At 39.4% G+C, this 19,157-nt stretch overlaps 1 protein-coding gene across 3 annotated transcripts in view; it reads right to left on the bottom strand.

The window, feature by feature from the left end:
- Positions 1 to 228: 228 nt before the first annotated feature.
- The window catches only part of DCLK1 (doublecortin like kinase 1), a 247,536-nt gene continuing 228,607 nt past the window's right edge, over positions 229 to 19,157 (bottom strand). For 2 of the 3 annotated variants that reach the window (XM_063126961.1, XM_063126964.1), the window contains one exon: positions 229 to 871. In XM_063126961.1, the coding sequence (XP_062983031.1) occupies positions 707 to 871 (165 nt within the window). In that variant the 3' untranslated portion in view covers positions 229 to 706. Of the gene's footprint in view, positions 872 to 15,810; positions 15,885 to 19,157 lie in introns of all 3 variants that reach the window. The other variant, XM_063126962.1, reaches the window with a different exon arrangement.

The raw sequence follows: 19,157 nt of genomic DNA, 5'->3' as shown, positions 1-19,157 counted from the left end.
ATTTTTTTCTAAATACAATAGCCTAAGAGCAGGGTACAATTTTTTTTAAGCAAGTGTAGGAGCCCGGGGAGATTTTGCAAAATCCAGATAGGAGGACAAACCTGATTCCTTACCTCTGCAACAGTGCATTGTACTTGTAATGAAGCCCAGGTTTTTTTTAGGTGCCTGTGACTATTTTTAGCCCTGCCTAAGAGCATAGAAACAGATTCTAAAAAAATCATAGCCCATATTCTGTAATTATATAGCACTTTGGTCAGACCACTGAGTAAAGACATCGAGGAACTTATGTGAAGATAAAACTCTGGTCTGGGCAAGTCAAGGTTATTTAAGATTATGCACTCAGAGGGTTAACATATGCTTAAGTCACATATTGTAGCTCCTAGCTCTATTGAAAACATTCATTGCTTCTTTCCCCTTTTGTAAATTATATATATATACATATATATTTTAAAAAAAGCAAAATAGTCTTAACCCTTTGAGGATCATATTAGCAGCAAGTCACAATCTAGACAGAGAACAAAAAACAATTCATTCATTTAGGAAATTATTACTACAAAGATACTGTAAACAGCCTTTTTCTGGTTCCTTCGTCAAGCAACTGATATAGACAGAATCAAATGAAACAGTTGCACACAGGTTTGGAGGATTATTTTTTTTTGTCAGAATCTCAAAGGGTTAAGCCAAGACCTTCAGCAGAAGTGTTTTATTAAAAGGGTGAATTAGGTGAGCGAACAGTCTCAGATGAACTTGGTGAATAATCTTCTGATTCAGAGTTGAGTTCAGGAGGTGCTTGCTGTGCTTTGTAACGTCCCCTCACATCCGGGTTGCGTCTTCGTCGGAAAACCTGCCTCTCCTTATCAAGAGCGGTGGTCTGGCAGGGGCATAAAATGAGAATAAATGAAATTAGGCTATGTATGAAATGGCAAACCTGGTTCCCATCTGTTCCTCATTCCTCCTTCTCCCCCGTATTGGACTAAAAACTGTCCAAATCAAGTGAAAACTCCCTCTTCCCCTTCCCCTTTCAGCCAGTTTTCCAGGATTTATCTCATAACATAGATAAATTCACACAAAAGTGCACAACCCAAACTATTAAAAGGCAACGTAATATTGTTAAGCATATATATATATATATATATATATATATATATATATATGGATGCCATATGTTAAACTTCTGGATACTATTAATTTCTTAGAGTAATGGGTTCAGGTTTCAGACAAAATACAAACTGACCGTGCCATTCCCTTTCCAAAATTGGCCTCTATTCTAACAGGAAAAGTAGAGATTCAGAGCGATCTGATCAAATGAGGGAGGTAAATATTTGCCAATGTTCAAAACAGTATGAAACTGCCCTAAAAAATGACTACCACCCAAAACCTCAATCATGACTATGCTGTCAGAAAAGATAGACACAGAAAGAATGTAAATCTCTAAACATTCTGCATACATAAAATCACGCTTCATCTTTCTTCAGCAAGTCAAGACCGTATTCAGTTCAGAATAGTATATAGTATATTCCAAAATATATCAGTTAGTTAAACCAGATTTTCCTCAGACTATGAAGGACAGCTATTTCAGTATTCTCCTCATACTTTTTATTCCTGGATGAATAGTACAAAATGGGCAGCAATCAAACTAATCGCAGGAGGAACCACCCTGGAGATTTATTTAATCCACTGCCAAAAAGACAAGTCAAGTTCAGTTCAAGAAGTGGCTTGTCTCTTTGACAGAAGGAACAATTGTGGCAAAAGTATCAATGTGCTATGCACTTTCTACTTCTTCCCCACAAGCATATTTTTTCATGACAACCACGGGATTTCAAAGTCCAATTTAATATGGGGATTAATTTTATTTTCAGAGTGTGTCTAAGCTTTGTTAATTTGGATGGCACTTAGATTTAAGGTGTTTTCCCTGCAGATGCAAACAGGATAAAGATTTAGCTTCTAAACTGCAAATATATCCATTTTGAAGTAAGGGAGGCTAGAACTGACTGGATTGTTAAGAAACCAAATGAATCTATGAGTTAAGTCAGAAATGTTGGAAAGAATTCTCTTTATCGCGATGACTTCCTTTTTTAAAAAAATGCAATCAAGAGGTAATTCAACTTCAAAGGATGTATCATTTTCTCTTGGGACATACACAACTGTTTTCCTTCTGGAAAATATTCCATTATACTGTGAACCTAGTTAGAGAAGATATATTTATAGACTGGGCATTTTTGAGAACAAGATGAAAACTAAATCCATCAGGTTAGGGCAGAATACTATTATAGCAATCCATGCTCTAAAATAATGCAATCAGGGCTCAAAAATGATGTAATAAAGACAGAAGATGGACAGAATTTCTATACCAAATGGATTCAGTTAGACTGAATTGTTCTACTAATAGTTTTATAGCTAGAATCTTTAAAGCACTAATACAAAGTGGTAATAAAAGTTCATATTGGGGGTTTAAACAATAATAATAATTTTAAATAAGGATGCTAAAATCCAATCGCTACAGTTTGTCAAAGGTTCTTTGTATATTGATGATCCTTGAAAAAAACTATAACCAGTTTTCAAAGCCTTGTGCATTGCTTAGCTTTAAAACTAACGTTATGATTATATGTTAATATGAAGCAGAAGACATTTGCGACCATATTGACATTACAGATACAACATTTACAGTATATAATTCTCTGTAACAAATGGAGAGAATGGCATATATTACTATTCTATGACATACAGATTTGCATTTTAAAATATTTTAATGCTCAAAAGGAGTTTCTTTAAAGGGTTGACTCACATTGCATCATTTTTATATTAATCCCAGACTCACAAAAAATATTCCTTTGGTAGGAAAGTCTAATTTAAAATATGAAAAGTGCAATCCAGTCACTAGAGTGGCATCCTGCTAGTCTTCTTAAAATCAGGTGCTTGGCTCTGGCTAAGGCCATGCACGTCCAGATGCAGGCCTCCACAGACTTATCTAGCTGCATGCAGAAATTCATGTGCAAGAAGGTGCCATGTATGCAATTTCCCAAGTTCATTGGGCCATTTATTTCTAGGAGCTTCTCATGCACCACCCTAGAACATATTTCTATTGTATATTGCCCCAGGCAGCTGATAGATGGAGAAGATGGTGTATAAATTTAATAAATAACAAAATAAATTGCCTGGAGACAAATGATGCATTAAGCAGATTTAGGTCCAATTTAGTGCCTGCATTGTAGAGCAAATGGGTGTTCTGCCTTGTGATCCATAATGGAAGAAAGGCAGGATTTTTGGGGAAAAAATCAAATATTTACTTAATATTTGAATCTGATTACTAATTAGAAGATAGGAGAGACAAGGATTGGATTTACTTCTGTCAACTCCCCATTTAGGTGACTGACCCTTTTGTGATGAGTTTTGTGTGTATGATCAGAACTAGGCTATGTATGCAGCAGCCTGGTGCTGTAGTTGGATCAGAGCCAATGAGTTTAAGCCTGCCTTCTCCAACCTCTGCTTTTTGGACTTCAACTCCCATCAGCCCCAGCCAGCATGGTCGATGATCCCAGGAATGGTGGGAGTTGTAATGCAAAAAATAATAATGAATGGTGTTGATCTGAGGAAGGATGCAGGATTCTAGCCTACTGAAATTATTGACTTAGAAACTGATATTCTTGACGATCTCTCATTGTGACTAGCTCCAGATGAGAATGGAATTCTTCATTATTAAAAAAGGATAACATTTAGACGAAAGATATCCTATCATTTAATCTGATGCCTGCAAAGGAAGATGAATTTTTTTAAGTATGCAGGAGTGAACAGTTCTTAAATTTGAGGGTCACTACTAATTTCCTATAATTCTATTACGACAATGGATTTAGTTACCTAGGGAGGTTACCTAGGGAGGTTGTGGGCTCTCCCACACTAGAGGCATTCAAGAGGCAGCTGGACAACCATCTGCCAGGGATGCTTTAGGGTGGATTCCTGCATTGAGCAGGGGGTTGGACTCGATGGCCTTGTAGACCCCTTCCAACTCTGCTATTCTATGATTCTGTGATTCTATTGCAATAAAATTACTCAAATGTGGTGCATGGCTTAACACATTTTGGCTTTTCTCTACAAAACTGCATGAAGAAAGCCTTGTTCCTTAGGAAATGTCTGTTTGTTTATTGGAGATGAATCCCCTCTCATTAGTTGGGATGATCAAGATTAACAAAAATCATCGTCACTCTTGCTGAATTCATGCAGGCTCAGAATTTTGTGAACCTTTCTGACAATGGAAGAAATTTCTTATCCATGCCCATCGCTTATCAAAAGTTTAAACTCCCAAATTTGCCCTCAAGACTCCCATAGTGCAATTATATGGAATGGGAGAGCATGTTAATACTTATGCACGTTTCTTTAAAAACAATGTACTTGCTTAAGGGAGCTGTTCATAAAAAGATGGAATTGTAGCTCCCTCCTTCCCAATGTATGATGCCCTGGTATTTAGCAAGTACAGCATTGCTTTAGTAGAATTTTAATTCCTCATGTGCTGGTGCTTGAATTGGTCCTTTATTGCTTTTCCACAGTGATTCTACTTTAAGTTAACCTTATATTAAATAGGAATGATTCACAGTCCAACAAAGCCCACATTATGATAGCAAGGACATTTTGCAGCTGAAAGTACATAGTATTGAGATTTCTACAAAAAAGGGGATATTGGCAAAAATGTAGCAAAAGGTAAGATCTTTATAGGAAATATAGAGCTACATACTGTGCATCTGATTATCAGATCGTCTTTAATAGTTTGGTGCTTAAGAATCGAAAGCTTCCTTCATAAAGCTTCAATGGCTGCAACAATATCCTCATGCAGACATTCAACCAGCAGTGAGCTTTTCTATTACCATGGCCATTCTGCAGGGGTTTATTTTTGGTTCACTGTGAAATGCTGACTGCCATGGCTTAGGACAGCCCCACCCCACCAAAGGCATCTGCTTTGAAATACATGCAGTATTTTCATTGTTAGGTGCTACTTTTCTGTCAGTTCAGTAATCACTAGATTTAAAACAGCCACTTTCTCCTTTTTGCTGATTCTATTTTATTGCTAGCCAGACACAACAATATTCATTTCATCAATAAAAGAATATTCTTATATATTTTGCCTCTTAGAACATCCATTATTCATATTAGCTACAGGACTGGAGTGAGGGCAGTGCCAGCAAGGAAGTGCAGCTGTTAATGCATTAATTTAACATCGCCCTTTTCTTTTTCTCCTCTCATTCTGTAAGATGTCTTTATAGTTTGTGGGCCACTTTGGAGATGCTCCATTAGCAGCACCAGCAATCAGCATCCTTGCTGAACTATGGATATTGTATGCATTATTGTTACATTAACTTTGAATATTTAAAATATCCATCAACATATCATTTTATTCTACTTCTGTTAGCACCAATTTGTTAGCCTCAACGTACTACAATGGCAGATCACGATCAGTGGGACAGATAACAGCAGCTTCGAAGTGTCTGGCCTTTGTTTCCCTTATAACTTCGCTGCTGTGCTTAATTTTTAAAATGAGGAAGATCAGAGCTCAAGGTTGCCTGGTTTACATGTCATTCTCCTAAATCCAAGATGTGCAAAAGAATAATCCCAGTTACTAACTGGTGAAGAAAAGGCAGACTGCATATTCTCAGTAGTATTTCTCCTACTTTATGATTAGATCTTGGCCGTTTCTACACCTGCCTTTTTTCCAGGGATCGTCCCGGGATCATCCCTGTGCATGCAAATGACACACACGGGAACTTGGGAGCAGGCAGGAGCGATCCCTCTGTTTGCCTGGGATAATCCTTAGGTGTAGAAAGGGCCCATGTATTTCAGGGCTCAACCTTAGTACTTAAACTGGGCTAAAGTTAAGCTCCTCAGATCATATGTAGAATGCAGAATCATATTCAGAAACCAGTGATTACTGTGCATGGCAAAACACAAATATTCTGTAAGATGTCCATCAGCAGAATATATCATGCAGCAGTAATTAGATGAAACAATCCACATTTCTTTAGTAGATTGTGGACACAAATTCTATTCAGCACCAACAGAAGTGGTAACCATTTTAGTCACAATAGTTCCAGCCAAGCTATACCGGATATGCTGTACCGGATAGGCTGGTAGCAACAATGTCAGTGGTGCACTGGCATCAGAGTCTTGGATAGCTTCTTTAGAGTTTTGACTGGTTCTAACTGAAACCCAGAGTGGATTCACCACCCACTGACATCAGAGCCACCAGCCTCCACTGCTCTGTTTTCATTATCCATTGGTGCAGCTGTGAACACTAACTAGTAGGAGGGAACAGCTGTTTAGGTATTGACATTGTTTAGGTACAAACATTAGGGTTGGCAGTTAGAAGTCACCAGAGACTGTGAACCCTTATGCAGCTTTTCACCAGGAAGTTTCACCTAGTGGGCCTAACACTTCCTTCACTCTTACAAACTGCAGACCCTGGAACATCAACAGTATGCATACCTTTCTCTTTCTCTTCTTTGTTTTGCTTAACATCAAGCTGGAGAACTCAAAATCTTGTTTGTTACTTTGTGATATTTTACTTGGTTTTACTAAAGGGCCCACTAAATTTCAAGTCATCCAGTGCCTGCTGCTGGTTGTTGTTGTTTTTATTATTATTATATTATTATTATTATTATTATTATTATTATTATTATTATTATTATTATAAAATTGCTCAGATCAGGTCCAACTTAGCTACTACTAGTTTAGACAGAGCTAAAGCTCTAATTTAAGTAGGGTGACATATGTCCGGTTTTGCCTGGTCATGTCTGGACATGGGGGGGGATGTGTCCGGGGGGCAATCCTAGTTTCCCCCCCATTTTGTCCGGGCAAAGGCTGATGCAAAAAACAAAACAAAAAAAAGTGTGGTTTAAGGCCCTCCTCCAGGCTTCCATCCGGGCCTCTCCTTTGCTGCTGTGACGTCGACCACCTCTGGATGGAAGCCGGGAGGGCCTTAAACTGTGCATTTCCAAAATGCAGAAATGTGCGGGTTAAGGCCTTCCAGGCTTCCATCCGGGGGGCTGGTCGATGTCGCAGCAACAACGGAGAGGCCCGGATGGAAGCCTGGAGGAGGGCCTTAAACCGCCCGTTTTGGAAATGCATGGTTTAAGGCCCACCCATGCAGTAGTCCTCCCAGAGCCGCTCTAGGCTTCAGCTGGGCGGGAGCGATCGCACCCACCCATCCGAAGCCTAGAGCAACACTGGGGGTGGGGGCAGGGGAACATGTGTAGCCGCCCTCCCAGAGCTGGTCTTGGCTTTGTCTGGGTGGACACGATTTGTGCCTGCCCAGCTGAAGCCTAGAGCGACGCTGGGGGCGGGGGCGGTGCACACGTGTGACATAATGGGAGAAAGGCAGGATTTTTTTAAAAAAAAATTAAACATTTGCTTAATATTTGAAAATCTGATTACTAATTAGGTGATTGTAGGAGAGACGAGGATTGGTTTTACTTCTGTCAACTCCCCATTTAGGTGACTGACCCTTTTGTGTGTATGATCAGAACTAGGCTATGTATGCAGCATAAGGACTTGCAGTCAGAAAAGATATTTGAGGGAAGGGGGACTGTATCACGCAGAGTATAGCAAAAGCTACAAAAGTGGGAATGAGTGAAGTTTCTTTCAGATACATTGAATGTCTCGCTTGTTCTTTATTCCAGTGATTTTAACATTAAGATGTTATGTAGAACAGGTTGGTTTTGTGTGCTGTGAAATCAGACATGTGACTAAGGCCATGTTTGGGTGGGCATGCCCCCTTGGGGGCTGGACATGTTGGTGAGCACGCCCCCTTGGGGTGGCCATGTTGTCCTCCTTTTTGGTTTCCAAAATATGGTCATCCTAATTTAAGTCCAGAAAGGGTATAAAAGGTAAACATAGCAACAACTCCATCATCATAGATGGGGGACTTTGACATAGGGCTTTGAAAGTGGTACGAAAGTAGTACCCTATTTCTTCGATTCTAAGACGTACTTTTCCCCCATATAAACATCTCTAAAAATGGGGTGCGTCTTAGAATCGCGGGTGTGTCTTAGTTTTTTTTTTCTGTTGGTGGTACTGAAATTAGTGTGCGTCTTACAATCGATGCCATCTTACAATCGAAGAAATACGGAATATAAAAGGCAGTAGCCACACTATACCGCTTTATAGCAGCATTGAAGTGCACTGACAACTATTGGGGCCTAATGACACATTCCATATACCACTTTCAAAGTGTATATGCTTGGTGTACATGTGTCCTGGGCCCCAACAGTTGTCAGTGCACATGAGTACCACTATAAAGCAGTAGTGTAAACCCTGCAGTGCACTTCAATACCACTATGAAACAGTAGTGTGGCTCCTGCCTTTTATATACTACTTTCGTACCACTTTCCTCATGGAATATCCTGCTTGTTGTAGATGAGCCCATAGTGTCTTGACCAAGCTCTTCTTGAGTCTCATAGGGCACACAAGCACCTATGAATTTTTTTTTCTAGTAATTACTATTTAGACTCACAATTATGATTTTATTTTAAATTATTGAATACAGCTGTCATTGTCATTTTATAGTGGAAATTGTAATGGCTTTCTATACATTTGTCTACTATATTACTTTCATTAGAAAGTAATAAAATAAGGTAATATAGGGAAAGTCACTGAACAGAACACAGTGCAAGCAATCAACTCTTTAAAAAAAAAAGTCACTGCACATCTGCACTTTCCTCTAATATTTATGCTTACCAAAATGAAAACAATAGAATGAGGCTATCAGAATGAGGTCAAAGTGACATTAAAATTCAGATGTTAAGTATGTTAAAAGTAAGGTTGTTCAAGGATGGTTAAATACTGATATATACATGTTCAGTGAGGTGTAGGAGATACAATGAAAATGTGAAGGGTTACAAAAATCCTGTCAGTTCTTTTTCTCAAGAGAACAATGCTTTCCCTTCATTGTCTTTTTTATTTCCCCCCATGTTTAGCTTTCTTATTATGCCTTTATGACTCCTAAAAAAAGGCAATAGAGTGTACCGGCATAACATCAGTTCTATATCTATTAAATTGTTACAAACATGTTCAGAAATATCACAAATAGTATGCAGCTTCCAATATTGCATCAGTTTAGACTACACATGGAAATACCATGTTTTAAATACTCCCCTACATTGAATAAAACACAGAATTTTCTCTGCACACAGAAATCAAGTACATTGGGGAGAAGGCTACACAAAAAATATCTCTACTCCCTCCTCCAAAATGCTAGGCTCTGATGGACAAATCTGACAATTTTAGTTTTACAGAATTTCTAATTTTTCTAGCTGGAATTTCATTTTGCATGTTGCCACATCGGTTTATGATTATTTTTAAAATCTGAATAATTGTATTCATTTCCATCCATGTCTCTCCAAACTGCATTTTGCATTTTCCAGAACATGCTGCATTTTTGGATGTTATTTATTTATTAATAAATAAAGGGAGAGGCGGGTAAGAAATAAATAATAATAATAATAATAATAATAATAATAATAATAATAATAATATACCGCCTCATAGCTGAAGCTCTCTGGACATTAAAAAGTATACAAAATTTTAAACCGTCAAAAACGTAAAAACAACAGTATAAACTGCAATCTTGGCAGAAGTAACATCGGGGCCTGCTCCTGCTGGACTCTTCCCCCCCCCACAGGGCAAACTGCCATCTTGGCCCTGTGGGGAAGAAGAAGGACCGAGGGGACAGGAGCAGACAGAAGTAACATCGAACATCGGGGCCTGCTCCTGCTGGACTCTTCCCCCCACACACAGGGCAAACTGCCATCTTGGCCCTGTGGGGAAGAAGAAGGACCGAGGGGACAGGAGCAGGCAGAAGTAACATCGGGGCCTGCTCCTGCTGGACTCTCTCTCTCTCTCTCTCTTTCTTTCTCTCTCCTCCCTCCCTCCCTCCTTGACTCCTTTTCCTTGTGTGTCATGTCTTTATTAGATTGTAAGCCTGAGGGCAGGGACTGTCTTTTTTGCTAAGTGTAAGCCGCTCTGAGAGCCTTTTTTGGCTGAGGAGCGGGGTATAAGTATGATAAATAAATAAAAAAAACAAAAAACAACAACAATGGTATCCATTTAAAAACAACAGTTCTGGGGTCCATTAAAAAACAAACAAACTTAGCGTGGTTAAATGCTGTTAAATGCCTGGGAGAAGAGAAAAGTCTTGACCTGGTGCTGAAAAGATAACAATGTTGGCGCCAGGCGAACCTCATCGGGGAGATCATTCCACAATTGGGGGGCCACCACTGAAAAGGCCCTCTATCTTGTTGCCATCCTCCGAGCTTCCCTTGGAGTAGGTACTCGGAGGAGGACCTTAGATGTTGAGCGCAGTGTACGGGTAGGTTCATGTCAGGAGAGGCGTTCTGTCAGGTATTGTGATCCCAAGCCATGTAAGGCTTTATATATTAAAAAAACAGCACCTTAAATTGGGCTCAGAAACGTACAGGCAGCCAATGCAAGCAGGCCAGAATCTGTTTTATATGTTCGAACCTTCTGGTTCCAGTTATCAATCTGGCCACTGCATTTTGCACAAGCTGCAGCTTCTGAACCGTCTTCAAAGTCTGCCCCACGTAGAGGGCATTGCAGTAATCTAATCTGGAGGTTACCAGAGCATGGACAACTGAAGCTAGGTTATCCCTGTCCAGATAGGGGCGCAGAGTTGGTAGAAGGCACTCTGTGCCACTGAGGCCACCTGGGCCTCAAGTGACAGAGATGGTTCAAGGAGAACCCCCAAGCTACGAACCTGCTCCTTCAGGGGGAGTGCAATCCCATCCAGAACAGGTTGAACACCCACCTTCTGGCCAGAAGAACCACCCACCAGCAGCGTCTCAGTCTTGTCTTGATTGAGTTTCAGTTTATTAGCCCTCATCCAGTCCATTGTCACAGCCAGGCACCGGTTCAGCACATCCACAGCCTCACCTGATGAAGATTCTCCTCTCTCATCTCACACTATTGCCCCGCCCGTGCTCTTCGCTCCTCTGATACCATGTTTCTCGCCTGCCTAAGGGTCTCTACTTCCCTTGCTCGGCTTCGTCCATTTTCTTCTGCTGCCCCTTATGCCTGGAACACTCTTCCAGAACATTTGAGAACTACAAGTTCAACCGCAGCTTTTAAAGCTCAGCTAAAAACTTTGCTTTTTTCTAAAGCTTTTAAAACTTGATTTTGTTCTGACTTTATACTGTTAGTTTTACCCTACCCAGTGCCTGTTTACCCTACCCTGTGCCTGTTTGCATTCTCTTCCCCTTCTTATTGATTTACTTTGATTTGATTAGAATGTAAGCCTATGCGGCAGGGTCTTGCTATTTACTGTTTTACTCTGTACAGCACCATATACATTGATGGTGCTATATAAATAATAATAATAATAATAATAATAATAATAATAATAATAATAAGATGAAAAGAAGAAGTAGAGCTGCGTGTCATCAGCATACTGATGACAATGCACTCCAAAACTCTGGATGACCGCACCCAATGGTTTCATGTACATGTTAAACAAGACTGACCCCTACAGAACCCCATACTGGAGAATCCACGGGGCCAAGCAATGTTCACCAAGCACCACCTTCCAGAGCCTACCCACCAAGTAGGAGCGGAACCACTGCAATGCAGTGTCTCCCACTCCCAACACAGCCAGACGTTTCAGAAGGATACCATGGTCGATGGTATCAAAAGCCGCTGAGAGATCAAGAAGAATCAATAGAGTCACATTCCCCCTGTCTTTCTCCTGACAGGTCATCATACAGGGCGACCAAGGCTGTTTCCATGCCAAAACCAGGGCTGAACATCGACTGAAATGGATCCAGATAATGAGTCTCATCCAAGAGTGTCTGGAGCTGGCCTGCAACCACCCGCTCAAGGACCTTGCCCAGGAATGGAACATTTGCCACCGGCCTATAGTTGCTAAGATTTTCTGGGTCTAAGGAAAGTTTCTTCAGGAGTGGTCTCACCGCCGCCTCTTTCATATATTGGTAATCACCAATATATGCATGCTTTGTGCGCAATTCCCCTAATATATGTCTTTTTGTCAATATTTTTTCACTGGTGAACTTCATCGCAAAATTCAGAAAAGTGTGGATATTGAAGTTCCAGTTCACATATTCGTTAGGGAGGTGCAACATGTGTAAGTTTGCATAAAAATGCAAACCAAACCATTTTCTCCCCTATCCTTAATAAAAATACAGGTCCCCCACCTGTATTCCAAAATGGTACAATATTTGGTCCCCTACCTATATTTTGAAGTGGTACAATTCTACAAGGGTATTTCTAAATGTGTAATTTAGCTCTGATTCAGATGTTCCAAAAGTTCTGCATGCATTTGGATACATATATCAAATTCCAGTGTGCATGAAAGTAATAATCATTTCAATGAAAACTATAGATTGAAATGACTGGGGAAGCTATTATTATTTCAGACAGTAAATATTTAGCATCCAGAACAGATCATGGACTGTAAAGTAGGAGTAAACTTGGTAATGTTTGGGACTTTAACAGGATATTTAAATGGGATGTCAACAACATTTTTAAAAATTAACTATGAAGCAGTTAAGGACGCAATCCTATTTAGACAGAAAAAGTCCAACAACTTTTGCTGGAAGTTGTAGGTATGCTGGAAGTTATAGGACTTTTTTCTGTCTAAATATGCATAGGATAGAACCCAAAGTTTGTTTTCCATATTAAAAAAACAACAGTTGTATATAGTTGTGTTATATACCACTTGCACAACATCTTTCATAGTAATATATTGTAATCCTAAAATGTTTAGTTAATATGTATTCAGTGGTCTTAATGGCACTTCTTATTCCAAGTTAAGTTTGTTTTTAATGGACCCCAGAATTGTTGTTTTTAAATGGATACTGTTGTTTTTATACTGGTTTTATGTTTTTTTAATTTTTGTATACTTTTAATGTTTACTATTTTTAATTGTTGTAAACTGCCCAGAGAGCTTCGGCTGTGGGGCGGTATATAAATGAAATGAAATAAATAAATAAATATAAATAACCTCCATGCTTCTCATTTTGGGAGGGGCCCACAGCTTAGCGAAACCTATATTTTTATATGTCCAAGCCAAGGAGAATCCTTGGCAGCTTCAGTTAATGGATCTCAGGTAGAAGGGGTGGCACTGGATAGCCACTGCCAGTCTGAACATAGTATACAGTATTGGGTTAGAGGGATCAAAGGTCTGACTCAATGACCCAATGGACCTGTTCAGACCACATGCTAAGCCATGGTTAGGCCACTAACCCTTTTGCAGCAAATGGTTAGTGAGCATGTTTAGAGCATGGTTATGGAGCCACCACAGTTAGGAATAGTTCACACAACACACTAAGTCACAGTTCACATGTTTAGCCATAATGTTTAGCTCAAAATGCTTAAACTGCATTGAGAATTTCAGTTAGTAGCAATTTATTACAGCATAATTTTTCATGGATTATAGGACACTCCATCCATGCAAGTTTATGCCTTAATAGATGTGTTAGTCTTTAAGGCGTCACAAGACTCTTTGTTGGTTTTGCTGAAACAGACTGGTTCATTTACCCCTCTGGATTTAGTTAGAAGGAAGCATATAATTATTTCCAGCAAACAAACAAACATTGACCTGGTTTGCATGTAACAACAATTCTTGGGTTGTTGAACCCAGGGATTGTCAGGGCCAAGTGCCAGAAAATTAGCTGCCTCCTGTGTGCTCGTGGCTTCCACTTTTAATTAAGAAACCAGGAACGCTTCATTCCTGGGTTGTTATCATGATGTCTGATACTGGAACTCTGGGTTGTTTAGGAGTTAAACAACCCAGAGATAACCCAATGATCACCCATGGTTTGTTGTCAGGTGAACTGTAAACAACCCCAGATTCAGATGTTGCAGCATTCCAGGGTTGCTTATTGAAAGTGGAAGTACTGAGTGCAAAGGTATTTATTTACACACACACACACACACACAGATTTATTATGGCTTAGCAAATTGCAATTACACACAAAAGTGCAAAGGAGCCAGCATGCGTGCTCACTGCTGCACAGTCCAGACAATTCTTGCATTAAATAAACCAGGAATTGTCTTTACGTTTTCATGAATTAGAACTGGAATGGAACAGAATGTTCAATTCACTCTTGTTTATTCACACAATAATGTTCTCCACAATCCTACTCTATGTTCATTGGAAATATAGTTTCTACCTCCTTAGGTACTAGAATCAGTATTTCTAAGTGAGTGTATATTGATACACTGTTAAATCTTAATTTACTCTTTGATTTCATATGAAAATGCAACGGTGTTATGCTTAGCACTATACAAGCGGTGATAAATTCATATAGTGCAAATACATTTTGATTGTTATAGCATTCACTTGGATCACTGCCATCACTAGTATACAGCTAATAACTTTATCTGGTATTAGCAGCTACCCTTTGCAGAAGTGTAAAAAAAATTCAGCCATGACTCCTATTCCAGACAAATGTGCATGTTCAATTTCTAACATATGCAATCAGAAAAATGCCAATTAAAGATTGAAAATATCTAACATAGAGATGACATTTTAAATACCAGTAAAATTGCTTATACCAAAGAAAGAAAATTTAAGTCTTTCTTTTACTCCATTGCAAAGCACCCACTGATTTTTAAGAGAAGAAGGATGGAGGAGGAGGAGGAGGAGGAGGAATCAGCAGCAGCAACTTCTGGACAAGTATTAGGAGAAACAATATTTCTTCTGGCCTGCAGTCTGATCAATGAATTGCAGTTAAATTACATGAACAAAGATATCTAATTTATTGTAAATGCTTTCAATGACTGCTGCCACAATTATATGGATGAAAGTAAAATTTGCAAGATTTCTTTTTAATGCACTCCCTTGAAAATATATCCTTTAAAGGAAATGCATTTTATAATCTTCAGTCAAAAAACATTACAACTTTTCAAAAACCACATCCAGACCTGATGACCTATATATACTAAATTGTACTAAACAGCTACTGAATAGATGAACAAACGATTTAAAGAGGAAAGGGTTACCCATTTTTGTAACAAATTATACTTTTTTTAACAGAAAAAAACAATTGCAAGTAAGCACCCCATTTTCCAGTTGATAGGAATTCACAATCACAAACCTATCAACGTTATACACTGCAGGATAATACTAAGGAGAGAGGGAGATCCATGCAATATAGGTGGTATTTTTTAAAAAATCTGCTTTAAAAAATGTAACAAAAATGTGCATACTTTGAAAACACAAGCTTACCAGCACACATACAATGCATTATATTTCACTGAACTGGGAAAAGCTTCTAAGTACTATGTTATGTCAATGCATTGTTCAATCTATAAGGTAAGGATCGTGGTTGGGAGGGAGGGATTTAAAATGACAGTATATAATTTCAGATCTCGAAGAGAAAAGAAATGTAAATGTATATACATAGCTGTTGATATCCTGTTGCTATTTCATGTGCCAAAACCAGAAGAGCACAGGATAGCAGATGACTCAACACCATAAACGTAAAAGAAAGTATTGCTTGAACTCGTCCATTTTATTTTTCTGTATACACTGTCCTTTTAACTAGAGGGATAACTTGATACTGATCATGTGCAATGAGGAAAAAGCTTGCAATGTCAGTGTGAATAATGGGTGAAGAAAGGGAATGAGGGTTGGTGGTAGCATCTCAATCAAGATTAAAATGAAACTGATAAAGCAGCATATGGACTGGATAACAAATAAAAAAAACATGTTTATTCACTGAAGGAACTGGTTAATGGAGACTGCCAGCACGTTGCCATGGAAACACTGACTGTGGGAGCTGTACCATCTCATACCTTATCCAATACATTCCTGGTTGTTGGTAGTAGTCCAAAGACCCTGATCTCTTGATGGTAAACCCGTGGTCCAGCTGAGCAGAGAGAAACGGGGCAACTCAGTGGATCGACATTGTGCTAGAGAATTAAGACCTCCAGACCAATACTGTTCCTTATTTAGTGCACATTTATTGTTCAGTTTCACAAGGTAGTACTCTAACATTCTAAAAAAATAAAAAAAATAATCTATGGACTGGAAATGGGAAAACAAGAAAGTGAACAAATAATAAAGACGAAAGTAGCTCTAATGTTGTCTACCTAGCTAAATTAGGAATCTCAATTACTTTAAACAGTTACTTGCAGCAGAATGCATTTATTTCAACTTCTGACAAATAGATTGTAGTGAAACACAAGGAGGCTGTCTTAGATTCCACATAAGTGTTTCTCCCTGTTTTGCAATAAAGGGTGATTCTTTTTAAGAAATTAAAAAAATAACAATCGTAGCATTTCGAGGACCAGAATAGATCAGATTACACAATGATTAAGTTATGCTTCCTCATATTTGTGGAAATGTTCAAAGATGAAAAGAATCACATTTTGACATTCCCATCAATCTTCGTAACTCAGACTTTTGGTTAAAAAAATGGCTCTAATCTTGGAGACAAGAGTTACTTAGGAGGCCTAGATAACTATGTATTACTGCACTGAACACATTAAGCATTGAACACATTAAATGAGTACAAGGTTGTATTGCAAAAATAATAATTATCAAAATTCAATTCATTTTTAGGAGGAAAGGGTATCTTGTTATGTATGCAGTTGAAAAAGGAAGCATATATTCTGTTTAGTTCTGCAGTTTCACTAAGACTGGAATAGCAACCAAGGGTGTTATTTTTCTAACCTTTCCATGGTGTATTGACATATAGCTAGGGCACCACTTAACAGGTAATTAAATGCTATTTTAGTGCAGAAAGTCCTTCAGAGAGAGAAAGAGAGAGAGAGAGAGAGAGAGAAGGCACACTGTGCAGTTTAATACTGGAGAATGCTATAATGTTTACACATAAATCTATAAAAAATATTTGGGGGAGGGAGCTGTTTCTTTTTGTTTGCTGCATTAGAAGTATAATGCAATGACATAATGACAAAAGTTTACAATTTAAATTACAAGAGGTAGTTTGGTACATTTCCAAATAACAACTATTTACTTATTGTAGCACACATCTTGACTCAAGGCATGAAGTAAAATTTTGCTTTGTTTATTTCGTTTTACCAATCCCTGTTTTGTCTTAGATTGTCTTTAAAACATCCCAAATTATTGAAGACTTCCTGTTGAAAATGTGAGGCCATTCTGTTTTCTGCTATGCCCAATAAGACTGATCTACTACTGCCATCTACTGGCAATAGTAGGGAAATTAGCTTGTGATACAGAACAGACAAATTTCTAAGAGATTTCAAACCTAAACATTATCATGTGAATTTCTAAATTGTTTTAATGAGGAGAAGAACTTGACATTAGATTTCACACACACTTCTCCTCTGTATGCTAAACTCAGCCTCTGAATTACTTGAAACAACATGACCAGGATTCAATGTGACAGTACTGCTAAATTACACTGTGCTGGCATAAATGACCTCTAGCACAATGCCAATAGTGCCTGCTGGCACAATAGGAAACTGATTGCACCTGCATGTGCAATTGGCATTGCACAAAAGGTTGTTTATGCCAGTGCAGTGTAATTTGTATGTGTGGTAGTGTTGCGGTGATACTGCCGTATAAGCTAATGAAACTGATTACAAATATCTAGAGGAAAACAGAAAACCAACTAAATGAGTAGCCTGTGGAACAGCTTGGTTCCCCCCACCCACTTCAGCTCCTAATGAGTGGTGCAATTCCCAATTCACATTAAGCTGCACACTAGGGGCATTTCACATGTACAAGTTCTCTGCATTTTCCCCCATTTGATTCCTTTCAACTGTACCCAATGTCAGATAACTGCATAGAAAGGGTGAGTCAAGTGTAGCCCTCCCATCAGCTCCAGACAGTATAGCCAATAATAAGGGATGGTGGGATTTGCAATCCAAGAATATCTGAAGGGATGGACATTCTCCTTCCCTATTATAGAGAAATGGAAGGTTTGACCTGGCGGTGGGTAATGTGAAACTCTCATGGCAGATCTGCTAATATGTCTACAATTGCAGACAGCTTTTTGAAAGTTCTGAGTGAGTTGCAACCAAAGCAGAATGTACCCTTACTATCATAGCCCAGGACTGGCATCCCTCAGGGACTGAAGCCACCAGTGACAGTGACTTTGGGGAGGCATCAAAACCAGTTCCTGGTCCTTCTGAAGTGGGATCCACTGCTCGGATCCCATGTCTTGGCCATTCAACCCTCTGACTCTGAGGAATGGACTTCAGACTCCTGTAGAGAACAGGGAGACCCTGGGGAGCAGGCCTCAAATGACTTCCCCCTTCTCCAACCTTCACTCCCTAGTAGAATTTAACACCTGCAATAAAAGGCTGCTGGCCCTTTAACAGCCAGATGCAGCACCTGAAAGGGTTGAGCTTCCAGAGAGACTCTCCAGGCCTGACTATAAAAGCCAACCAGTTGCTATCAGACTCTGCTGACCAAGGTCCTGAAACCTAACTAGTTCCAGACTTGACCTAGCCATCTTGACCACACTGAGCCTTCTTGCCTGAGCCATCACCCAGGACAGATGATGGATTGCCTGATGGAGCATAATGCTTACTAGTGATAAGGCAATAACTCAAAGCTTGAGCATTGCTTGAATTCTTGTGAGCAGAATCAACGCAGACACAGCTTTTATTCTGCTTGTCTCTTAAGCCATCTTGTAATTGAAGAGAAAGACATCACCTAGGGCAGAGGACTGGTATAGCACATGGCAGAGTGCTCCAGAATCCCGCTGGCATCTCCATTTTCCCATACAGAAATAGGCAGTGTCCTATTTCCCCAAAATCCCCATGGACCTTGGTGGTACAAGATTCTGTTGGTGTGTATTATCTCACTTCTTTCTGGGAAGGAGGAGAGAGGCCTCTGCCACCTACTACGTCAACCCTTTCCCCAATGAGAACAATATTTTGCCTTGGCAGAGGATGCAGGATAGCAAGTAGAGGAGGAAATCAGACCCACAGGAGTGTTTTTGAGTGGCCACAAGGAAGTTCCAAAGGGCCTGATTGATTTGGGGGTGGGTCCCATGCTGCCCGCCTACAACTAACCTGTTACAGCAGGGCTAGGCAACCTGTTGCCCTCCAAATATTTTGAACTACAACTCCAGGGCTTAAGGGAGTTGTTGTCGAAAACCACTGGAGGACACATGCTGCCTGGGGCATGTTGGGAGTTATAGGCCTTT

The sequence above is a fragment of the Elgaria multicarinata genome, chromosome 5, assembly GCF_023053635.1.
Source record: "Elgaria multicarinata webbii isolate HBS135686 ecotype San Diego chromosome 5, rElgMul1.1.pri, whole genome shotgun sequence".
Lineage (NCBI taxonomy): Eukaryota > Metazoa > Chordata > Lepidosauria > Squamata > Anguidae > Elgaria > Elgaria multicarinata.
This window is presented reverse-complemented; position numbering and strand designations above follow the sequence as displayed.